This window comes from Ceratotherium simum, chromosome 18 (genome assembly GCF_057802395.1).
Source record: "Ceratotherium simum simum isolate JZ-2026a chromosome 18, ASM5780239v1, whole genome shotgun sequence".
In the NCBI taxonomy this organism is placed as follows: domain Eukaryota; kingdom Metazoa; phylum Chordata; class Mammalia; order Perissodactyla; family Rhinocerotidae; genus Ceratotherium; species Ceratotherium simum.
Window position 1 is genome coordinate 58505705 of NC_141917.1, and position 22842 is coordinate 58528546.

The 22842-nt window shown below is 50.4% G+C and overlaps 1 protein-coding gene across 1 annotated transcript; it reads left to right on the forward strand.

The window, feature by feature from the left end:
* The first annotated feature begins 643 nt into the window (after nt 1–643).
* LOC147914660 (cytochrome P450 4F3-like) lies at nt 644–18706 on the forward strand. The gene is made up of 13 exons (XM_087443666.1): nt 644–721; nt 1225–1423; nt 6310–6454; nt 7821–7874; nt 7965–8092; nt 9921–10042; nt 10837–11107; nt 12184–12250; nt 12427–12556; nt 16884–17017; nt 17114–17178; nt 17355–17437; nt 17804–18706. The coding sequence occupies exons 2-13, from the start codon at nt 1226–1228 to the stop codon at nt 17979–17981; spliced, it is 1575 nt and encodes a 524-aa protein (XP_087299792.1). The 5' UTR covers nt 644–721; nt 1225; the 3' UTR covers nt 17982–18706.
* Nucleotides 18707–22842: the final 4136 nt, after the last annotated feature.

Below are 22842 nucleotides of genomic sequence, written 5' to 3' on the forward strand. Positions count from 1 at the left end.
ACCCCGTGCTCTCATCGCCGCCTGCAGCCTCACCCCCACTCCTCCAGGTGCCCTCGTCTGACTGGGCTCCTTACCCCCAGAGTCTGATGCGGGTAATCCCCAGCCAGGCTGGCGTCTTTGTTCCTGCTCCCAGCAGTCGTGTCTCAACTCAGCCCCTGGGCTGCCTGGAGGCTGGTCTTGAACTCCTGCCAGGCTGTGCGGCCCCAGAGGCCAGAGGCTTCCTGTCTCTGAGCTTCCTGATTCTGCACCGAGAAATGGTGCATGATGCCCTCCTGGGCCCCACGTGGACAGGAGCCTGGGAGATGTTTGGGGAAAAAGCTTGGCCTGGCCCTGCTCACCTGGCACCTGAACCCTCAAGTTCAAGCTTTTACATGCCACACCCTGGCCTCGGAAAGGCAGGGGCAGCTGTAAACTTGGGGTCCAGAGTCACCTTTGCCCACCTCCCATCTTGCCCTACCACCCATGTGGGAGGTGCTGAGACCTGAGGATACAGCATCCACACTGTGTGACCCTGAGCTTGTTTGTAGGCCTCTCTTGACAACACTGGAGCCCCCTCCCCACCCTCCCTTTGCGCCAGCTGCTGGGTTGGGAGGAGGTAAGCAGCTGTGCGGGGATTGGCTGGCTTAGCCTGGCGCCTGCCAGCCTCCCCGAGGTCAGGGCCCAGGGGCAAAGACTTCCCAGGAGCAGGGGAGAGGAGGTTGTGTGCTGCTCCAGGCAGAAGGTGCCAGGCTGGGGTTGAGGGGCTGGAGGTCTGGCCTGGGGTGGGGAGGGGTGCTGCCCAGCACAAGGGAGGCTCCAGGGAGCAGCCTGGCCAGGGGCTGGTGGTTTCCTCATAACTGGAGCCTCTGGCAACCGTCCACTGATTCAGTTTGGGTGTTTCTTCATTAGTCTCTCTCTTTCTCTTTTCTCTCTTTCTTTATGTTTCTCTTTATCTCTGTCTCTCTGTGTCTCTCTCTCTCTGTCTCTCTGTTTTTCTGTCTCTCTCTCTCTCTGTCTCTCTGTATGTCTCCCTCTTCCTCTGGACTTCCCTGGATCCCCCTCCCCTCTCTGAGCCCTCCCTGCCCTGTCTCCAGCACCCACCGTCCCTGCCCCTCCCTGGCCCCGTCCCTCACACCCTTGGTCTTCTCCCTGTCTTCGTGAGCTGTCCGTCTCTGTTTCAAGCTCACCAATACCACGCCTTTCCTGGGCCTCAGGAGCTCACCCTCCACCCCCTCTGCCCTGCAGGATGCCGCAGCTGAGCCTGTCCTGGCTGGGACTCGGGCCGCTGGCAGCCTCCCTGTGGCTGCTCCTGCTGATGGTCGGGGCCTCCTGGGTCCTGGCCCGCGTGCTGGCCTGGACCTACACCTTCTATGACAACTGCTGCCGCCTCAGGTGTTTCCCGCAGCCCCCCAAACGGAACTGGTTCTTGGGTCACCTGGGCCTGGTGAGTGTGGGCAGCAGGAAGGGTCTGGGTCATCAGAGGGGATGGACTTCCTGAGGGGTTGGGAATGGGGCTCCAGGGTTGGGCTGGGGTCTAGGACTGTGGAGAAGTGAGAGGGACGCAGGGGGCCCCTCTTTCCTCACTCACTCATCCTCTGCTCTGCCATCCCAGGCCTTTCCCACATCCGTGTGCCCCACCCCAAGCCTGCATTGGATCCACTTCCTGCCCGTCTTCCCCACATTACTGCACCTCTGAGGGGCTCCCAGGCTGGGGTGCACAGAGCCGGACTCCCTGACATTCCCAGTCTCCACCACTGAGTATGAGAAGGCCTCAGGGGCACTGTCCAGGGTCCACTCCCTGTCTGGCTCATTTCCTTGTGTCTGCTCACTCTGGGCTGCAGTTTCCCACAGGAATTAGCTATGACCTCCCCACCCCCACCCACAGGGCACAGCCCCCCACCCCCCCTTCCTGACACACCTTCCTCTCATCTGGCTCTTCCGCCTAAGATGTCCCAATGGGCCCCGTTGCCCAACCTGGATAAACTGGGCCACTCACTCCCCTTTCAGAAGCCTTCCTCCATGGCCTGCCCACACCCCAGACCTTGACCATTCACTTGGCCCTGCTCCTGCTTAATTAAACGTTAATTCTCCAATTACCTATTGTCTATCTCTCCAACTTGATAGTAGCTCTGGGGAGCACACTGCAAGGCCCAGCCCAGGGGCTGGTATACAGCAGGCACTCAAAATACATGTTTGATAACCTCGGTGGTGAACGTGCCATCACCTCTCTCCGTCAAGGCCAAAGAGATGAGCGTCCAGCTCCTCCTACCCCCTAGACCAGCTGAGGGATGAGCACAGCTTTCCTTTCCTTCCTGCGGTGAGAGCTACAGCCTGGGGGAGGATTTCCTGCGATTTTACTTTCCAGTGTGGCAAAGTTCAGAACGGGGACATTCCAAAGCTCATTGTGAGGGTCCCTGAGATTCTGGGTCTTGGAATGTTCTCAGTGAGCCCTGGAGGCAGGGCAATGTTACAGTCACTGCGGTTCTGCCTTGTCCTCTGAGGGCGTAGCCGTGGGGGCTGGTCTGGGTCACTCTTCTCTCCTCCAGTTCCTCTTGCCGTGTTCTTGGCTGAGTCACTCTCTCTCTCCTGTCAATTTCTTCAAGTGTCTTGAATCCTAATCTCATGATTCTTGGGGAGCAAGAAGGGGGTCACAAGGTGAAAAGGACTTATGTTTACCTGCCTGGAACATCTGGGGGTATTTTCCAGGCTTGGATAAGGCATCAGGAGGCACTGCATAACATACCACAGAGGAGGTGGACTGACTTCCTTTACATTTTAAAGGATGAATCTCAATATCTGCACCAGTTTTTGGAACAATTTGTGGGTGTGTATGTAGGTTGAGGAACAACAGACAGGACGCTGTGAGAGATACACACACAGACAGGACGCACTGTGAGAGATAGATGGACAGAAAGGATGCACTGTGAGAGATAGAGAGACAGACAGGACGCACTGTGAGAGACAAAGAGACAGACAGGACGCACTGTGAGAGACAGAGAGATGGACAGGACATACTATGAGAGACAGAGAGAAAGACAGGATGCACTGTGAGAGACAGAGAGACAGACAGGATGCACTGTGAGAGATAGAGACACGGACAGGACGCACTGTGAGAGATAGAGACAGGGACAGGACGCACTGTGAGAGACAGAGAGACGGACAGGATGCACTGTGAGAGACAGAGAGACGGACAGGATGCACCGTGAGAGACAGAGAGACGGACAGGATGCACTGTGAGAGACAGAGAGACGGACAGGATGCACTGTGAGAGACAGAGAGACGGACAGGACGCACTGTGAGAGACAGAGACACGGACAGGACGCACTGTGAGAGACAGAGAGACGGACAGGACGCACTGTGAGAGATAGAGAGACAGACAGGACGCACTGTGAGAGACAGAGAGACGGACAGGACATACTATGAGAGACAGAGAGAAAGACAGGATGCACTGTGAGAGACAGAGAGACAGACAGGATGCACTGTGAGAGATAGAGACACGGACAGGACGCACTGTGAGAGACAGAGACACGGACAGGATGCACTGTGAGAGACAGAGAGACGGACAGGATGCACTGTGAGAGACAGAGAGACGGACAGGATGCACTGTGAGAGATAGAGAGACAGACAGGATGCACTGTGAGAGACAGAGAGACGGACAGGATGCACTGTGAGAGATAGAGAGACAGATAGGATGCACTATGAAAGACAGAGAGATAGACAGGATGCTTGAGAGATAGATTGGCAGGACACATTGTCAGTGATACAGAGACCAGATGAATTATGAGAGATAGATAGACAGACAGCATGCAGTATGCAGAGGGTGGGCTCTGCAGAATGGGCTCATAGATGGGAGTTGCCCTCCTGATTGACGGGCAGAGATCACGTCTATCCCCTAAGGTCTGCTTGAGCAGATGGTCCTGGGGCTGCAGACCCTTCACCTTTGAGATACCAGAGGCCATGTGGATAGGTCCCGACATGACAGGATGTGAGAATGAGCCCCAGGGACAGGTCCTGAGGCCACCGTGTTGCGCGAAAATTTCCCCCGTGAGGACCTCCTGTGCCCCCTCTTGGGGGCATCCTGTGGCTGCCCCCAAGGCTGGAACCACTCCAGGATGAGAAAAATCAGTCTTCTTGAGCCAAGGTTGGCTTCTGTGGTCAGAGAGCATGTCTTCTCCCTGTCCTGGGATGTCCCCTTGGGACTTGGAGCAGCCTCAAGGACCCTCCTGCCCCGAGAGGGAAGGAGCAGGAGGAAGCAGAGATTCCTCCGTCTGTGCAGAATCTGGACACACTGTCCACTGCAGAGGCTGTATGGGGACGTGTCATGGCTCCTTCTGGGGAGCGATGGTCTCTGCTTTGCTTGCAGTTTCCCCCAATGGAGCTGGGCTTGAGGGATGCAACTCAGCTGGTGGCCACCTACCCTCAGGGATTTGTGATCTGGCTGGGCCCCACCATCCCCCTCGTCACTCTCTGCCACCCCGACATAGTCCAGACTGTCCTCAGTGCCTCAGGTACCCACACAGAGCTGTGGTGGTGGGCGCCGTGGCACATCTGAGGGCTTCTAGCTCCTCCCTGCCAAGCTTCTGTGCGGCCCCTGCAGGACCCAGCCCTCTGCCCCTCTTCTCCCTCAGATGTCTGAGGGAGACCCCTGCTGTCTGACCCCTGCCCTGCTGTCCTGGGTACCACTGGGGCCCCAAGAGGCCTCAATCCAGGACCTTGTCCTGGGGGACCCCCAATCTTGGGAAGACAGGTCTAGAGAGAGAGATCCCCGACCTGGTGTGGTCAGGAGTGGGCCAGAGGGAGAGGAGTGAGGCAGCCCAGAGGAGAAGCAAGGGCTCTGCTGGGGCAGGCTGCAGGGCTTACTGGAGGAGGAGTTGCTGGAACTCGGTCTGAAACAACGAGCAGAAATTTTTTAAAGCAGAAGACAGAGGGATGCAGTGAGCAAGATGGCATTGGAGACCCCTGCCAGGCCTGGCCTCAGCCCCACCCATCCCCAGGCCCAGAGCAAGGAGGGCTTCAGAGTGGTGGAAGAGCTGGGCTGCTATTTTCTTTCCTTTTTGTTCTTTTTGGTGAGGAAGACTAGCCCAGAGCAACATCTGTTGCCAATCCCTCTTTTTGCTGAGGAAGATTGGCCCTGAGCTAACATCCGTGCCCATCATCCTCTACTTTATATGGGACGCTGCCACAGCATGGCTTGATGAGCGGTGCATAGGTCCACACCAGGGATCTGAACCTGTGAACCCCGGGCCGCCAAAGCGGAGCGTGCAAACTTAACCACTATGCCACCGGCTGGCCGCTGGGCTGCTATTTTCGTGATGTGCACCTTTGATGAGTTGACTCCTTCTACTCCCTCTGGTGGCTTGTCCACTTCAAGTTTATCACCCTCCTGCTCCAGGCCCCACCTCAAGGAGTCCCCACTCCAGCTTGGCTCCCTTCTGTTGCTCTCTACCTTTCTCACTTCAGAAAAGACCAGGCTGAACAGGGGAAAAGCTAGAATCTGACAGAGACCTTGGCTCCACCACCAAAATGCTGAGTGACTCTGGCCGGTCCCCAGCCCTCTCTGGCTGCTGAGGTCCTTTTCAGTTGTGAGTGGTGGAAACTCAACCCTGTATGGTCTAAGCAAAGAAAGGGAATCGACTGACTGTCAAGTCCAGGGACGTTGTCTTCAGGCACGGCTGGATCCAGGTCTCAAAAAATGTCATCAGGAATCAGTCTCTGTTTTTCAGTTCTGTGTTCCTCTGTGATGGCTTCACTCTCATGCTGGTAAAGATGAGTCCCAGAAGCTCGACTTCCGTGGAAGAGTGAGCTCCTTCCCAACAGTTCCAGGAAAAGTTTCAGGATTTGCTTTAATTTTCCTGGCTTAGGTCCAAGACCAGTTCCTCATCCAGTCACTGTGACTCTGATTGCCGAGTCTTGGCTGTCATAGGGTTCTCAGAGCTATTGTTTTGGGGTTCAAAGCAGTTTGATGGTTAAGAACTGAGGCCGTCGATTGAGACAGACCTGGCCTCGGATCTCAGGTATGCCACTTAACGACCTGGGAGGCTGTGAGCAAGTGACTCTATCGTTCAGAGGCTTGGTCTCCTTATCTGGATAATGGGGATAGAAGAGAAGCCAGGTGAACGTGGTGTTTGGGATCCAAATGGGGAAGGACGTTTTCTGTCCCTGTAGCTGAGGGATCCCAATTGTTGTGCATTGAGAGTGTGGGGAGGGACCCCAGGGGGAGGATGAGCTGTTGGATGGGATTCATGGGGCTCAGGTCCGGGTCTCTGCCCTGCAAGTCCTTCCCTCTGGCCACCTGGAAGAGTGATTTGGTTCCTCTTTGTTCCTCTCCAGATTCGGAGCTCGGAGGAAGGTCTCCTGTACACACAGGGCCTGGCGAGCACCTATGGGGATGTGTGCTGCTGGTGGGTGGGGCCCTGGCATGCAGTCATCCGCATCTTCCACCCCACCTGCATCAAGCCGGTGCTCTTTGCTCCAGGTAGACACCCCACTGGCCACAGCTTGCCTGCTGCTGAGGTCTTTGTGCTGCCTCCAGCTGGGTGGGTGACCTGCGTGTGGACAGGAGGGGCTGTGGCAGAGATGCCACTGCCTCTGTCTTACCTGGATCCCTACTTGCTCGATCTCTGGTTGTGTCTGCTCACGCTGAGGGCCTGTCTGCGTGGTATCTGCTGTATGGCCATGTCTGGTCACGTTTGTGTTTCCCCTGGGTCCTGGTTACACTTGGTATACGTTATACTTGGTTATACCTGGTATATGTTACACTTGGTTACACCAGTATGTTACACTTCGTTACACCTGGTATATGTTATACTTGGTTACACAAGTATGTAACACTTGGTTACAGCTGGTATATGTTACACTTGGTTACAACTGGTATATGTTACACTTCGTTAGAGCTGGTATGTGTTACACTTGGTTACACCTGGTATATGTTATACTTGGTTATAGCTGGTATGTTACACTGGTTACAGCTGGTATGTTACACTGGTTACATCTGGTATATGTTACACTTGGTTACAGCTGGTGTATGTTTAGACTTGGATCAAATGGAGATAGTCCCAGTCACGTCTGGGGCTCGGCTGTGGCCAAGGATATTTGAGGCATGTCCGAGTCTGTCCAGGTCTTGTCTGATTCCACTTGAGATTGTCTAGGTCTCCTGCTGTTCATGTCTGGGTCACATTAGGTGTTTGTCTCAGGTCTGGGACCCAGGGTCCCTCTGAGAATGCCTGAGACCTTATGTGAGTCTGGTCTGAGGCAGGTCTTAGGATATTTCTGGGTCACGCCTGGTCCATGTATGTGACGTTAATGGGACTGCATTTAAGTCCTGTCTGCGGGACATGTTGAGGTCATGTCTTTGGGTCCATGTCAGAGTATGTTGTGTCGTGTCAGGGTGTGTCATGCACGTTGTTTCGTGACAGGACATGTTAACACATGGTGGGGCCATGTCAGATGTCCCAGGAGATGTCAGAGAGTGCTGGGCAGATGTGGTGTCCCAGGTCCCTGTAAAGGTGTTTTGTTGAGTGCTGGGCTGTCCTTGGGTGTTTAGAACATGTTGGACCATGTAGGAGCCATGTCAACATGCGCTGGGACATATTGTGCCATGTTGGGGTGCATCTAAGCACGTGGGGGTGTGTCTGTGGGCTCTGCCTTTGCTCTACTCTGTGCTGCAACCTGGTCTGGTTACCCTTCACCTCCCCCCTCCTCTCGCTTCCTTTGCTCTTGGCCCCACTCCCGCTATGCTGGGCTTGGAGGGGGAATGCAGACTCCTGGCTGGGCTCCACCTCGCATCAAAAGTCCCTCCATTCCCCCTCTCCATGGTCCCCGATGGTCGTCATTCATGTCAGCTGCCATCGCACCCAAGGACGCGGTCTTCTACAGCTTCCTGAAGCCCTGGCTGGGTGAGTAACAGCTTGTGAAGGGATTGGAGACAACCTTGGGGGCAGGGGGAGGTGCTGCCCTTGCTCACTCTCTGTGGCTGCCCCTACTAGGGGATGGGCTCCTGCTGAGTGCTGGTGACAAGTGGAGCAGGCACCGCCGCATGCTGACGCCCGCCTTCCACTTCAGCATCCTGAAGCCCTACGTGAAGATTTTCAATGACAGTGTGAACATCATGCACGTGAGTCTCCTGAGCCCAAGGTCCCAGCTAGAGCCTTGGGGGCGATGGGGGCTCACAGACATCTTGTCTGGAATTCTGGGTCTTCTGGGTGGTTGGGACTGTTGCTTTTCCTTTCTGAGCCCCAGTTTCCTCAGCTGTAAACTGGGGATAATGAGCCTCACATTGCAGAGTGGTCAAATGATGTAATGGAGTCATGTTCCTGGCACATAGTAGGCGCTCACGTGTTAGTTTCTATGTTTCCCTCACAGAAGCCTTGGAATCCTGAGACACAGTTGATGACAGTGATGAATATTTCATATTGAATGTTGAGTAACAAACCACTTCAAAATAATAGGGGTTTACTATTGCTAACAAGTCTATGAGTCAGTTGGCTGGTTCTTCTGGACGCAGATGGGGTCACTCATGTATCTGTGATCAGCTGTGGGTCAGTACCTTGCTGATCTGGGCTCAGTCCTCTCACGTTTGGGACGTGGCTGGCTGACCAAGGCGACCTCAGCTGGGACAATCCTCTCATGAGTTTCTCTCCCTCCAGAAGGCATTTCAGGCTTGTTCACAGGGCAGAGGCAGGGTTCCAAGAGACTGGGAGGAAGCCACACTGCCTCTTGAGGTCTAGGTTTAGGATGATCACCTCATCATTTTTACCACATTGGCCAAAGCAAGTCAAAAGGCCAGCCAGAATGAAAGGGTGGTGAAGTAGGCTCCACCTCCTCATGGAAGGTTTCAGTCACATTGCAGAGGATGTGGATGTAGGGAAGTGAAGCATTGGAGGTCAGGGATTTGTGAAGTGCCTGGTGTTTTTCCATACTTGCAAGCTGACAAGTAAGCTCGTTACTGTTTTGTGGATTCTGCCGGAAGACACGAGACTCCTGGGTCAGAGACAGAGGATAGCTTAATACTCATGGCAAAACAAGTGGCTCATGCCTCTTGTTGGTTTGCATTCTTTCTCCAAGTCACTAAATCCCATGAGGATGACACAGGTGGGCTTCAATGGATGCCTGCTCATGCGGTGTGTTGCATTGCAGGGGAGGAGCACTAGGTTTAGGGACCGTATGACTTTTATAGCAATTAGAAGCAAGCCTTATATTTGTCCAGGGGGAGGCATTACCTCATCCCTCAACATTGTTTGTTGCAAACACAACTCTGAGAAATGTCCCAGGTAAAGAACATCAGGGCCTTGCATTTTTTGGCATACCCAGCAGAATGTGAAGGGGTGCTCAGGGCCCATGGAGGACTACCACGACCAACATAGGAGATATTTACCTAAATATTTATAACAATAAAGATGATGAAAGCTAATGTTTATTGAGCACTTTCTATATGCCAGAAGCTCCCCGTCAATTCCATGACATACGTTGTCTAAGTTAATTTTCACAATCCTATAAGGTAGAGATGATTTTTCCCCATTACAGATGATGAAACTGAGGCACAGAGAGGTTAGGGAGCTTGCCTGAGTTCACACAGCTGGCAAGTGAACTAATAAGTGGAGCTGGGACACCTGTCTGGTTTGTCTGACGCCAAAGTAGGTCATCTTAACTGCTACTGTGGACTTAACAAGCAGAGCCCAGAGGAGGGCATTGAGCTGACCAAGGGCACATGGAGTGTAGGAGGCAGAGCCAGGATTTGAGCCCAGGTCCCCGGACTCCCAGCCATGGGGTCTTCATGTCCTAGTAGTAACAGTTTCCACTCCCGCTCAAGCCTGATTATCCCAGGGGACGGGTGCCGGGAGCCAAGAGGCTGGATCTGGGAGACCCTATCCTGGTGGTTGGGGTTGGGGAAGGTCTCAAGGGAGGCAGGTCCCAGCCCCAGCTCTTCCCTCTTCTCTGTCCAGGCCAAGTGGACGCGCCTGGCCTTGGAGGGCAGCGCCCATCTGGACATGTTTGAACACATCAGCCTCATGACCCTGGACAGTCTGCAGAAATGTGTCTTCAGTTTCAACAGCAATTGCCAGGAGTGAGTCCTTGCCCAGGGCCTGGGAACATGGGCCATAGACCCACGGGGTAGATGGGGGGAGAACTGACAAGGGCACTCAGAAGGGCCTTTCTGAAGGAGAAGAATCAGAGATGGACAGTGAAGGACGGGGAAGGGGAAAGAGAAAGAGCAATCCTTTCAGGTAGGTATAAATGTTTGCTAAAGGCCAGGAGGCTAGGATGAGCAGAGCGTGTGCAACAATGAGGAGACGCCTGGGAAATGAGGTTGGAGGGGTAGAGCTTAATGACATTCAAAAGCCAGGCAAAGGGATATGAACTTTATCCTGAGGTTTCCAGGGAGCCATGGAAGGTGTTTGAGCAGATGAGGGTCATGGTCAAAGCTCAAGTTGGACATCTGACTCTAGAAAAGACCGACTGTCATGTAGGCACAGGTGATGTTGACACTGGATGCAAGGAGACCAGGGAGGGGCTGGGTCCATTGATCAGTTGGGAGAGGACAAGGTGTGAGCTGCGTGGACAGTTGTGGGAAGGAGAAGGGGCAGACACTGTGTAGGAGAGAGAGGAGAGAGGCGTGATGTCTAAGCTGTGCCCTGGGTACCTGGGGCATGGAGGCAGCTCACGGAGACAGGAGCCAGGGAGAGAAGAGTGTCTGGAGAGTTGTGGCTCCTGGATCATCCCCACCATGTATCTGTGGGGCCATCTGTTCCTGGATACTCAGTTTCCTCATGGGAGGTAGCTCCTGGCTTCCAGTGGGACGTGTTTCTTGGGCTTCAGGTGAGCTAAATTGTCGCCTCCCTTTATACCCTCATCCTGCAGGAAGCCTAGTGAGTATATCGCTGCCATCTTGGAGCTCAGTGCCCTTGTGACAAAACGGCACCAGCAGATCTTCCTGCACGTGGACTTCCTGTACCACCTCACCCCTGATGGACGACGCTTCCGCAGGGCCTGTCGCCTGGTGCACGACTTCACAGATGCCATCATCCAGGAGCGGCGCCGTACCCTTCCTGATCAGGGTCTTGATGACTTCCTCAAGGCCAAGGCTAAGGTCAAGACATTGGACTTCATTGATGTGCTCCTGCTGACCAAGGTGGGCTTCTCTGGGATCTGAGTTCAAGAGGTAGAATTGACCTTGATTTCAAATGTCAGATCAAAGAACTTGGACTCGATCTGGAGGGTCCTGGGGAGCCATGGGAGGTGCTTGAGGAAGGGAGGGACAGTTCAGGCATATGTTTTAGAGATGACTGGAATGCAGCCTCCAGGGGACTGCTAAGTCTAAAACTGAAACTGTGAAGGGTGTGCAATTTTATTCTACTTAAGAAGTTAGTCATATACATATGTTAGACTATATGTGTATATATATGTATGTATGTGTGTATGTATATATGTATCTATCTATCTATTTATCTGTCTATTATCTATCTATCTATCTATCTATCTATCTATCTATCTATCTATCTATCTATCTATCCATCTCAGAACGCTGGGTCAGACCAGCCCATTTATTACTTTCAGCAGTAACAGTAGCCAGAGTAGAACTGTAGCTCTGGTTCCACACTCCCAAATTCCTCTGAGGGTGACATGATGCTTTTACCTGTACTTGCAGCCATGCTTGCATCACAGGAGTGGTACCTCCACATTATGAATCTTGGAACTTGTATAGGACAGCTGACTCAGCTGCCCCTTCTTTCTTACGGTGAGAGAGAGAAAGAGGGAGAGAGAAGCTGGAGTATAAACAAATCTTAGTGAGAAGACAAAGTGTGTAGGTTCTGTAGGTTTATCTCCAGGGGAGGTAAGGAATCTCTGAATTTACTATCCTAGAATGTGAGTAAATGGGTCTGGAGTGATACTCAATCTCTAACTTCCAAGACAAGGCACCAGTCAATCATCCTGTAGCCCAGGTTGCCAATAAATTTTTCTCAGAAAGCCGTCATCATGTAGAAAGAAGAAGATATTCATGGATCATTGATTCCTCCCACCAGGGACAAGACAGGAGGCAAGGATGCCAAGGAGGTGGCCTGTGGGGTGGGGCCTCTGGCGATAGGGAGCAAAGGAGGTCCAGGAGTGCAGGGTGGGCTTGGGTTTCTGAGTGGATGACGGCACTTCCGAGCTTGTCTCAGAGCCCTCGGAACTGGTGTGATTTGGGGGATCTTGCTTTCTCTCCAGGATGAAGATGGGAAGGAACTGTCAGATGAGGACATCCGAGCTGAGGCTGACACCTTTATGTTTGGGGGTGAGATTACAGAGGGAGCAGGGGTCTCTCTATCCCAGGGACTTGGTGGGTGAGCCCTGGACCACTCCTTCACCCCCATCCTCCCCGTCCTCCCTGAGGGCCTTAATGTGAGGGCGCTGTCCACCTTACGGTGCTGAAGCAGCCCAGAGACCCAAGCCTGTCTGCCTGCCTCTCAGGGCATGACACCACAGCCAGCGGCCTCTCCTGGGTCCTGTACAACCTTGCGAAGCACCCGGAGTACCAGGAGCGCTGCCGGCAGGAGGTGCAAGAGCTCCTGAGGGACCGTGAGCCTAAGGAGATTGAGTGGTGAGTGCGGGTTCACGTGGTCTGTTCCCGAACCCCTCTCATTGGCTCTGCTCCCCAGCTGGGAAGGGGGAAGATCTTTTTGCCGATTCTGTCATTTTTTCTTAGTGGGAATAGGAACAGAGCCCACAGGCAGAGTCTGGTACCCAGCCTGGAGAGCAGGGGAAAGGTTACAGCCTTTGGGACAGAAAGATCTGGGCTGCTGAGAGAATTAGTGACAATGTGTGAGGGCAGATGGTGCCCCTTAGGGCATATTCAGTGAGTGACCTTCCCCTCTGCTACCTTACTGGTCTCTCTGAAATCAGGTTTTTTCAAACATCCTCACTGCCTGAATGACTGCTGGTCTCCTGCCTCCTAATTCCTATCACATTGTGCAGTCCAGGATTCACAGAGGACACCTGGGGGTTAAAGTCATTCAGCTCTTGTCCAGGAACACCTGCATCTTCACCCATCCAGTCCGCATTCGGCAGACACCGCCACACTGCCTTCCCATCCCCAATTCTGTGCCATCTCCAGTTCTTCCCAGCCCCACCCTGTGTCCTGGAGACTTGCGAAGGACTCAGACCTGGCCTTTGCCTTCCAGGAGCTCCCAGCCTGGTGGGGCAATAGTTCCGGGTCAGGACACTCTCAGTCCACGTGGGCAGGGCTGGGTTCAGAGTAAGATAGGCCAGGCTGAGGGTGGAGAGAGTGTCTCAGCTGAGACCTTGAATGCTGATCAGTAGATATTTGGGTGTAGTTGGGGTGGAGTTATATCAAGAAGATAGCCTGGGCAAAAGTGAAGGGGAGGGGAGGTGCAGATGGAGAGAGAGAGGGAGAAGGGAGAGGGAAGGAAGGAGGGAGGAAGAGATAAAGAGAGAGAAAGAGAGGGAGAGAGAGAGAGAAGGGAGGAGGAGGAAGGGGAGAGAGAGAAAGGAGTGGAAAGGAGGGAGGAAGAGAGGGAGAGACTGAGGGATGGAGGGGTGAAGGGAGTGGGGGAGCGAGGGAGCACCTAACTCATGGTGAGACGATGAGGTGGGGAGATGGCAGCAGAGTCTGGTTGTGGAAGACTTTGACTGCAATGTCAATGGCTCCAATTTTAAGCCAAAGGCAATAGGGAGCCACGGAAAGTATTTGAACAGGAAGACAGGTCAGATCTGGGCACCAGAGAATCTTTCTAGCACTTGTGTGGGGGACCTACTGGAGAGGACAACCTGTAGAATGGGGGCCCAGGGAGGAGATTCTGAGGCCTGATCAGGTCAGGGGCTGGGGGATGGTGAGGAGGCGTTGGACTTGACGGGCATTTTGGAGGAAGTGTTCTCCACTCCAAGTCTTTGCTCAGCACAGCAGTCCTGTGAGGTGGAGAAACACTTTTATGCTTTTAAAACAAAGACTTCAAACAAAATTATGCACTTGGTAAAAAAAAAAGAGTACAAAAGGGTTTATAATAAAAATGACCTTCCTTCCTAGTCCCCACCCTAGGAGTGACTCCCATCAATGGTTTCCTGTGTGTCCTTTTAGAAGACATCTATCTTTATACCCACATTTATGATTCCTCTCTCTCTTTGGGATTTAAGGTCTGTACATTAAACATACATCTCTGAGATCTTTACTTTTGCTCAAAATATGAGCTCTGGAAAAGTAGTTTTGAATTACAAAAACAATGATAAGGGCAAGTTATTATTGCACTAAATGAGACATTGCAGATAAGACTAGGGTTATCCTTGACACAATAAATTTAGTTAACATCCATCACCACACATAGTTACAAACTTTTTTTTTCTTGTGATGAGAACTTTTAAGATATACTCTGTTAGCAAGTTTCAAATACATAATACAGTATTGTTAACTGTACTCACCATGTTATACGTTACATCTTTTTGGAGTGCTAATTTTTATGAAGTCAAATTTGTCCAAATTTTCTTTTGCAGCCATTCTATCCACCTATATCATAGGGTTTTGTGGGCTTCCTTCACCAGATGTTAAGTTTTCACTTATTCACATGCCTGTCTCTGAGCTCTCTCTTCTGTTCCGTGGCTCTGTTCTCCTGTCCTAGCAGAGATGCCACACTATTTTTTTTTATTCTTGCATCTTTCTGATAGGTCTTAATATCTGGTAGAGTTCTTCCTCTTTTTAGTCTTTCAATTTTAAATTGACCTAGCTCTTCATGACCTTTTATTTTTCCAGAAAAAATTTTAGAGTAAGTTTATCAAGTTTCTAAGAAAGTCAAGTAGATTTTCATTTTAACTGAGTATATTCTATTGGTTGACTTGAATATATGACTGACTTGTGGAAAACGGATTACTTCATAATATTAACACACACTATCTCAGAGTTTGGAATGGATATCCATTTCTGGATATTCAAATAATCTTTAGTCTTTTAATAGAGTCTAAAATTTTTGCATAGAGATCTTACACATATTTTGTTTAAGTTAACCCTTAGACACTTTTGTTGTTATGGTGAATCATATCTTCTATTTGGATTAAGAGAAGTTGATAAGTTCATTTGGAACATACAGATTTCACATTTCTTGCTAAATTTAATCCAGATATTTTATATTATTATAATCTTTTCTTTTATTATCTTTTCTAACTGGTTGTTAATTCTACATAGAAAAGCCAATAATTTACGCATATAAATTTTGTGCCTAGTCAACATAGTAAATGCCAAAGAGGGAGACTCGTATCAATAGGAAAAATCAAGACCACTTAATAAAAGCTCTTGGAACAACTGGGAAGCTACTTGGAAAAAAGTTAATTCAACTTGCTTCTCATGTCTCATAACAAGATAACGTGCAGATGAGTTGAAGATAAAAAACAAAGGTGTCTTAAAAGCTCTACAGACCATGGGAAAATTATTTTATAGTTCCAGGGTAGGGAGGCCCTATTTGTGACACAAATCCAGGGAGATATACAAGAAGAGATTGATACATTGTTAAATGAAAAAGATACAGAGGGGCCGGCCCCATGGCTTAGCGTTTAAGTGCGCGCGCGCCGCTACTGGCGGCCCGGGTTTGGATCCCCAGCGCGCACCAGGGCACCGCTTCTCCTGCCATGCTGAGGCGGCGTCCCACGTACAGCAACTAGAAGGATGTGCAGCTATGACATACAACTGTCTACTGGGGCTTTGGGGAGAAAAAGGGAAAAAAAGGAGGAGGACTGGCAATAGATGTTAGCTCAGACCCGGTCTTCCTCAGCAAAAAGAGGAGGATTGGCATGAATGTCAGCTCAGGGCTGATCTTCCTCACACACACACACACACAAAAAGATACAGTGTTTATAGTCTATCATATGCTATTTTATAATTTTTTTAAGATGCAAAAACATAACTCTGGAAGGATACATAAAAAATAATAATGTGGGCGAACTGTGAGGACGGAATATGAGTGATATTGTGCCATAGGGGTGGTGATTTACAGTTTTTTGATTTTGAACCAGTTAACTGTATCAGGTATTAAAAATTTAAAACACCACACAAAAGAAGGGGCTTAAAGAAAAAGAATTTAGCCCTGTTACTGGATCTTCAATGTTTAAAAAGTTTTCCAGTGCATTCTCTTGTGTTTTCTAAGCACAAAATCACTCTCTGTCAAAAATGATATGTTTACCCTCACATTTCAAGTTGCATTACTCTCCTTTTTTCCCTTGTCTAATTGCATTAGCTGGTATCTCTAATACTGTGATAAATAAGAGTAAAACATTGGATCTGTTTCTTTTGTTTCTTAATCATTCATTTGCCTTTTGATTTTGCTCTCTTGCCATAAATATTATTTTATTTTTATGCAAGTTCGAAAACCTTTTTATGGTTTGGTTTGGGTGTTGTGTTTTGCTCAGAAAAGCTTTTAAAAATATCTGACTAATTTTCTCTGTCTGGCACTTCTGTGATATTGCTTTTCTTTCTCTCTCCTCTCTTCCTTTCTTCCTTCCTTCCTTCCTTCACTCCCTTCCTTCCTTCCTTCCTTTTCTTCCTTCCTTCCTTCCTCCCTCCTTCCCTTTCTCCCTTCTCTTCCTTCCTTTCTTCCTTCCTCCCTTTCTCCCTCCTTCCCTTCCTTCCTCCCTTCCTTCCTTCCTCCCTCCTTCCCTTCCTTCCATCTTCCTTCCTTCTTTCTTTCCTTCCTCCCTTCCTCCCTCCCTTTCTTTTCTTCCTTTCTTTTCTTAGGTAAACCACTTTATTGAGGTATGACTGACATACAAAAAGCTGTACATATTTAATGTACACAACTTAATGACTTTGGATATATTTGATCCATCTAGAATTTATTTTTTTTATAGGGAGAGAGGATCTCATGGGGCAGCAGGAGGGCTGAGGGGTCTCTGTTTTTGCTCTCTGTATGATTGTTGGGGGATTTCTTTAGGGAGGACCTGGCCCAGTTGCCCTTCCTGACCATGTGCATCAAGGAGAGTCTGCGGTTGCATCCCCCTGTGACAATCATCTCTCGCTGCTGCACCCAGGACATTGTGCTCCCAGATGGCCGAGTCGTCCCCAAAGGTGCCCACAATGTCAGACGGAGGAGCATCCTGGGCAGGAAGAGGGGCCCGGCAGGCAGGCGGGATCGCTTCCTGACTGGCCCCTCCTCTCCCACAGGTGTTATCTGCCTCATCAGTATTTTTGGGACCCACCACAACCCATCCGTGTGGCCAGACCCTGAGGTGCTGCCGCCCTGACCCCCATCCTTGTCCACTCCCGTAAGGGGACCCAGGGGAAGGTGCAGTTCTGACCTGGCAAACCAGGCATCTCCTCCCCCCATCATACACACATCTGCCTCTCCAAGGCTGGCGGTCCTGGGAGACCCCACTCAGCAGCCCTGTTTTGGCCTTGCCCCCAGGTCTATGATCCCTTTCGCTTTGACCCAGAAAACATCAAGGAGAGGGCACCTCTGGCTTTTATTCCCTTCTCGGCGGGGCCCAGGTGAGGGCAGCGGGCATCTGAGGAGGGGATGGGATGATGGGGGCGGGGGTCTGGGACTGAGATCCCAGGCATGACTGTGGGGGCGGGGAGGGGCGAAAACTGAAGGTGGTCAGAGTTCGGGCTCTCCTTCCCTCCCCTCCCTCGGAGGTAAGGGGTGATGGTCTGGGGAATGCGGTCCGCGGTGTGCTCTGAGCCCCTGCCCCCTGCTGGTCTGAGCTCGGGGCTGGAGTCCGGGCTAGGCTCAGGTAATACGCAAGCCCACGTGGGGGTCCCAGGCACGGTTAGCCCCCTCCTCTCTCCTGCGGGCAGGGACGGGGGTCCCGGGACAGGTTCCTGGCGCCGTCAGAGCCCCACTCCCGCCCGCAGGAACTGCATCGGGCAGACGTTCGCCATGACCGAGATGAAGGTGGTCCTGGCGCTCACGCTGCTGCGCTTCCGCGTCCTGCCGGACGAGGAGGAGCCGCGCAGGAAGCCAGAGCTGATCCTGCGCGCCGAGGGCGGACTTTGGCTGCGGGTGGAGCCGCTGAGCGCGGGCCCGCAATGACCCCCCGCCTCCTGGCCTGGGATCCACCCTGACCTCACACACCTCACACAGCTTTGCAGATTCCCGGGAATAAAACTGTGCTGTCACCTGTGCCCGAGCCTCACCGAGAGCCAGCAGGGGGCGCCTGGTGACAGCGGAGGATGGCCAGGGGGCGTGGTTGGGTGGAGGCGGGGCTGGTGTCTGCGAGTCCAACACCCTGAGTGCCTCTCCAGCTGACCAGAGCGCGCCCATGCTGATCGAGAATTCTTCTAGAAATGAATCATGGATTTTTAAACCGTGGGCAACAGGGAGTCACGGCAGGTGTTTGAGCAGGAGAGGGACCAAGGTTAAGGACGGGCTTAAGGGGCACTCTTGAGCCAGGGAGGAGAACCTGTGGTGGCAGATTCATTCCTCTGGGCTGCGCGTGCTTCTCAAGACAGAGATCCCTGGCCAGCCCAGGGCACAGGCGAGGAGGGCCCGCAGCCGTCCAGGTCTCTGAGGTCCATTTCTGTTCTTGCTAACGGCTCCACTCCTGTGTCTGCCCCTCCCAGTCGGTCTCGTTCGTGACCTCTTGCCTGCCTTCAGGAAACCCCTTCTCTCTCCTTCTCTGGGACCCCTGATGCCACCCAGGCAGCCTGGCTAACAGATACTGGCTGAGCCCCCACGGTGTGCCAGGCGCTCTCACAAGGGTGTCAGGGGAGGGCTCATCCCCATCATCCCCACCCATCCCCTGTGATGGGAATGAAGGTTCCTCCTTCATTCCCATCACAGGCCACCCTGGCCCATCTTGGGGTGGGCTGGGGGGCAGGGTCATCCCATGACTCTTGAGATTCAAAGCCAGACCATTGGAAACAAAGATCACCCCCAAGATCGTGTGCTGTGGGGCAAGATTGCTTGGGCTCAAGTCTTGGCTCTGCTGTGTGACTTGAGCTAGTCTACTCACCACTCTGTGCATCGGTTTCCTCAACTATGTAATGGAGACAACAGCAGTGCCCGCCTCAGGGTTGTTGCAAGGACTACGCGTGAAGGACTTAGAGCTGTGCCTGGTGCACAGTAAGTGCTCAATAAATGTGGCCATTATTACTTTTTCTCTCAGAAAGCCTGGCTCTTCAAGTGTGTCGTCTTTCAAGACTGTTGTTTCTGGGATGAGTTTTAGGAGTGTGTCTTGGAATCCAAAGGCAAGCATTCTAGCATGTGTGCTCACTGCATCAGCTCCCCCGCTGTGGGCCATGCATATAGGAGCAACTGCTTCTGAGAGTCATGGGGCACCTGGGAGTGCGAGGAAGTGGGAGAATGAGAGGAACCTCAGTTAATGTCTCAAAGCAACATCCTGCTACGAACGTTGATCTCCTTCCATAGCCAAAGGGACTCTGCACACCTGAGCCCCTGCTGCTCCCTCGAACCTCCTCTCCAGCTCATCCCGCTCCCTCACTGCACTCAGTCACCCTGGCCTCCATTCTGATCTCCTATTGTACCCAGTCTTTCCTCTCCTCAGGGCCTTTGCACTGGCTGTTCCCCTCTGTTTGCGATGCTCTTCTCTCAGACCTTTTGTGATTGGGTCTCATCATTCAGGACTCAACTGAAATGTCACCTCCTCGTAGAGCTTCTTCCTTCAGTGCTTCAGGACCACCCATCCCAGTTAATTTCTCTCTCATTACTCAATTTATTTCCCTCATAGGTCTCATCATCATCTGAAATAAACTTATTTGTGAATCGTGTGGAATATTTACCAGGGTTAAAATATCTATAGTTACCTCCATGAGAAACTGCAAGGGCTTTTGGTGCTAAGCTGCCCAAAGCTAGAACTGGATAAATGGCCCAGTGATCCTTTTGACCTCAGTTAAAAGGTTCAGCGCCAGACCGAAATTTCAGAAATCTCGATGGTAGGGTCTGCCATGTAAGATACATCATGCCACACAAAACAACACATCAGTAGCTGTTCTGGGGCATAAAAAGTGGAGCCACAGCTACCGAAGTTTGGAACCCTTGAGTTTAGCACTGGTGAATAGATTTATTTCCTGCAGAACTTCTCAGAGCATTTAAAATTCTAATGTGGCTGAGAGTTTTGAAAAAGGGCCCAAGTATGGACTATTTTGCAAACAGGGAAAGTAAAGCAAGATGCTGAATATTTACTAAGTCTACTATGCACAAGCCCTACAATGTGTAGTGGAAATTGAGACCCATGTCTCCTAGCCCATGAGGGAAGCTGGGGTTTGAATGCAGATCTGAGGTACAGAATTAGGAGTTATGAGCCTAAATAAAGCCCTGCAGAACTTGTAAGCTTAAAGCCAGCCCATGGGAGGAATAGGAGGGGCAGTGTGGTACCCATCAGTAAATTAAGTAGAGAACCTCCTTGGGAACATCTGGTAGAGGTGGGCCCCACCCCCTAAAAGCACATCCAGGCAGGTTGCGAAAGCTGTTTCTGGGATAAACCCAGGAATTCCCCTCCAAAAGGACAGATTCTCTCTCTGTCTCTCTGTCTCTTTGTGGGAGGGTGCTTTCAATGGGTATTGGAGTCTGAGAGAGAAGGAATTCAAACCTGTGGTCACTCCAGATCTCCATGATGAACAGAGAGAATATAGAACAAAGAAGAGCATACTACTTAAACTCCAGCCTCCCCAAGTGAAGTCTCTCTAAATTCAGCACTGGGAAGGGATATTCAGACTGCCTGCCAGCCCCCTGTCCATATACCCCATGTCTCCCACATGCATAGCCTTCCCCACTATCAACATCTCGCATCAGAGTGGTACATTTGTAACAAATGATGAACCTACATGGACACATCATTATCACCCAAAGTCCATAGTTTACATTGGAGTTCACTCTCGGTATTCTACATTCTATGGATTTTGACAAATAGATAAAGATGTGTATCCATTATTACAATACCATACAGAATATTTCACTGCCCTAAAAACCCCCTACGCTCTGCCTATTCATCCTTCCCCCAACCCCCAGCAACCACGGATCTTTTTGCTGTCTCCTGGTTCACCTTTTCCAGAATGTCATGTAGTTGGAATCACACAGTATGTAGCCTTTTCAGACTGGCTTCTTGCACCTAGCAATATGCTTTTAAGTTTCCTCCATGTCTGTTCACGGTTCCATAGCTCATTTCTTTTTAGTGCTGAACACTATTCCATTGTCTGGATGTACCACAGTTTATCTATCCATCCATCTGCTCTGAATTCTTTTTAACCAGGTTTATATATTAATAAACCAAAAAGGTTTAAATGTAATATATCAAATACAAAAATATGGAAAAGAGAAAGGAAACCAAATAAAAACAAAAACCGCAAAACACCCAGAGAGCTAGGAAATCTAAATTGTTTCCTAATGAAACAAAATTTTCAGTGAAACCAACAGAGTGAGGTAGGAGGATGCCTGACCTTCCCATCATGCTTTGGGACAGAGACAGAGGGACACTGACTCGTCCACCAGAAACCTGGCAGACAGAAGAACTCACCTCTCTCAATGGCTGTCTCCATTTGGAAGTCTGATAGCCATCTCAGACTCAATACGTCCAAACTAAATTCTTGATTTTCACTCCCAGACCTGCCCCTCTGCTGATCCTCAAAGTGGTTTCATTGACTCAGTCTCCAGACGTGCATTTTTAAAGCTATTTTTGGTTCTTTAATTTACCACAATGCAGTCAAACACATAGCTAGTAGATTGCTTTGGAATTCATTGAATGTTTTATGGGCCAGAGATGTGATTAATTTTTACAAATATTCCATGTGTGCTTGGAAAAAATGTTTTTGTTTCTCCTGAGTGTACATTTCTCTCTATATTTAATATCTCAAACTTTTAAGATGTAGCATTTAGATCATCTATTTCTCAGTATGAGTATTGCGTGCTTGATTTATCAATTTTTACGAGTAAAAATCGGGGTAAAATCTCGCAGTACGGTTGTAGCTGTGTTGATATAGCTATGGATTTTCATTCACTGCTTTATGTATGTTGAGTTTGCGCCTATTTACAACCTGTTTTGACCCTTTAAAAGTACAAGACAGCTTTATTTGTAACATAAGATGCTTTTTCCATTAGTTTCATCAGATTTTAATATTGAGATTGCTACCCCAGGTTTATTTTGTTTAATATTTGTCGGTTACAACTTTCCATATTTTTTTTTTAAAAAGTGATATTCACATAACGTAAAATCGACAATTGTAAAGTGAACAATTCTGTGGCATTTAGCACATTCACAATGTTGAGCAACTATCACCTCCGTCTAGTTCCAGAACATGTTCATCACCCAAAAGGAGACCCTGCACCTATTAAGCAGTCACTCTCTCCTTTCCCTTATCCCTTTCTATAAACCTCTCGGTATTCTTACGTTTTGAGTGAGTGTCTTGTATACACCATACTGTGAGATATTTCCTTCTTACTTAATCAATCTAAGAACTCTTTTAATTGGTGAAGACCCAATTACATTCACTCGTATATTAGGAGTAATTCTTCCATTAGAGGTTTATTGCGAGAAGAAGTCAAGATGGCGGCGTAGGCAGACTCTGAACTCACCTCCTCCCGCGGACACAGCCAATTTACAACTACTCGTGGAAAAATTACCCCTGAGACAGAACTGAAAACTGGATAAGAGGAACTCCTGCAACAACGGACAATCCTAACTGAGGTAGAAGAGGCAGAAACTCCCTTCTGGAGAGGAAAAACGCCGCCTTCACAAGCCGCAGCACCTCAGGGCCACCCGGGAGCAGCTCACAGGTACGCAGCCCTCCCTGGAGGCGTGGGGCCCTGAGCCGGGGAGTGCCCCCGCTGTGGGCATTTTGTGGACCCAGCACAATCGAGACGAGTGGCAGAATATCTGACTTTGCCTGCTACTAAAACATTGGGGAGTAGCCCCAGAAAAGCTGGTTCACAAAGAAAC

Bases quoted from the DNA above. Each gene is read 5' to 3' on its own strand.
- LOC147914660 (XM_087443666.1), top strand. From the start codon at position 1,226: ATGCCGCAGCTGAGCCTGTCCTGGCTGGGACTCGGGCCGCTGGCAGCC. The intron at 8,093-9,920 runs GTGAGTCTCCTG...TTCTCTGTCCAG, and splicing joins ACAGTGTGAACATCATGCAC to GCCAAGTGGACGCGCCTGGC. The intron at 17,438-17,803 runs GTGAGGGCAGCG...TCCCGCCCGCAG, and splicing joins CCCTTCTCGGCGGGGCCCAG to GAACTGCATCGGGCAGACGT.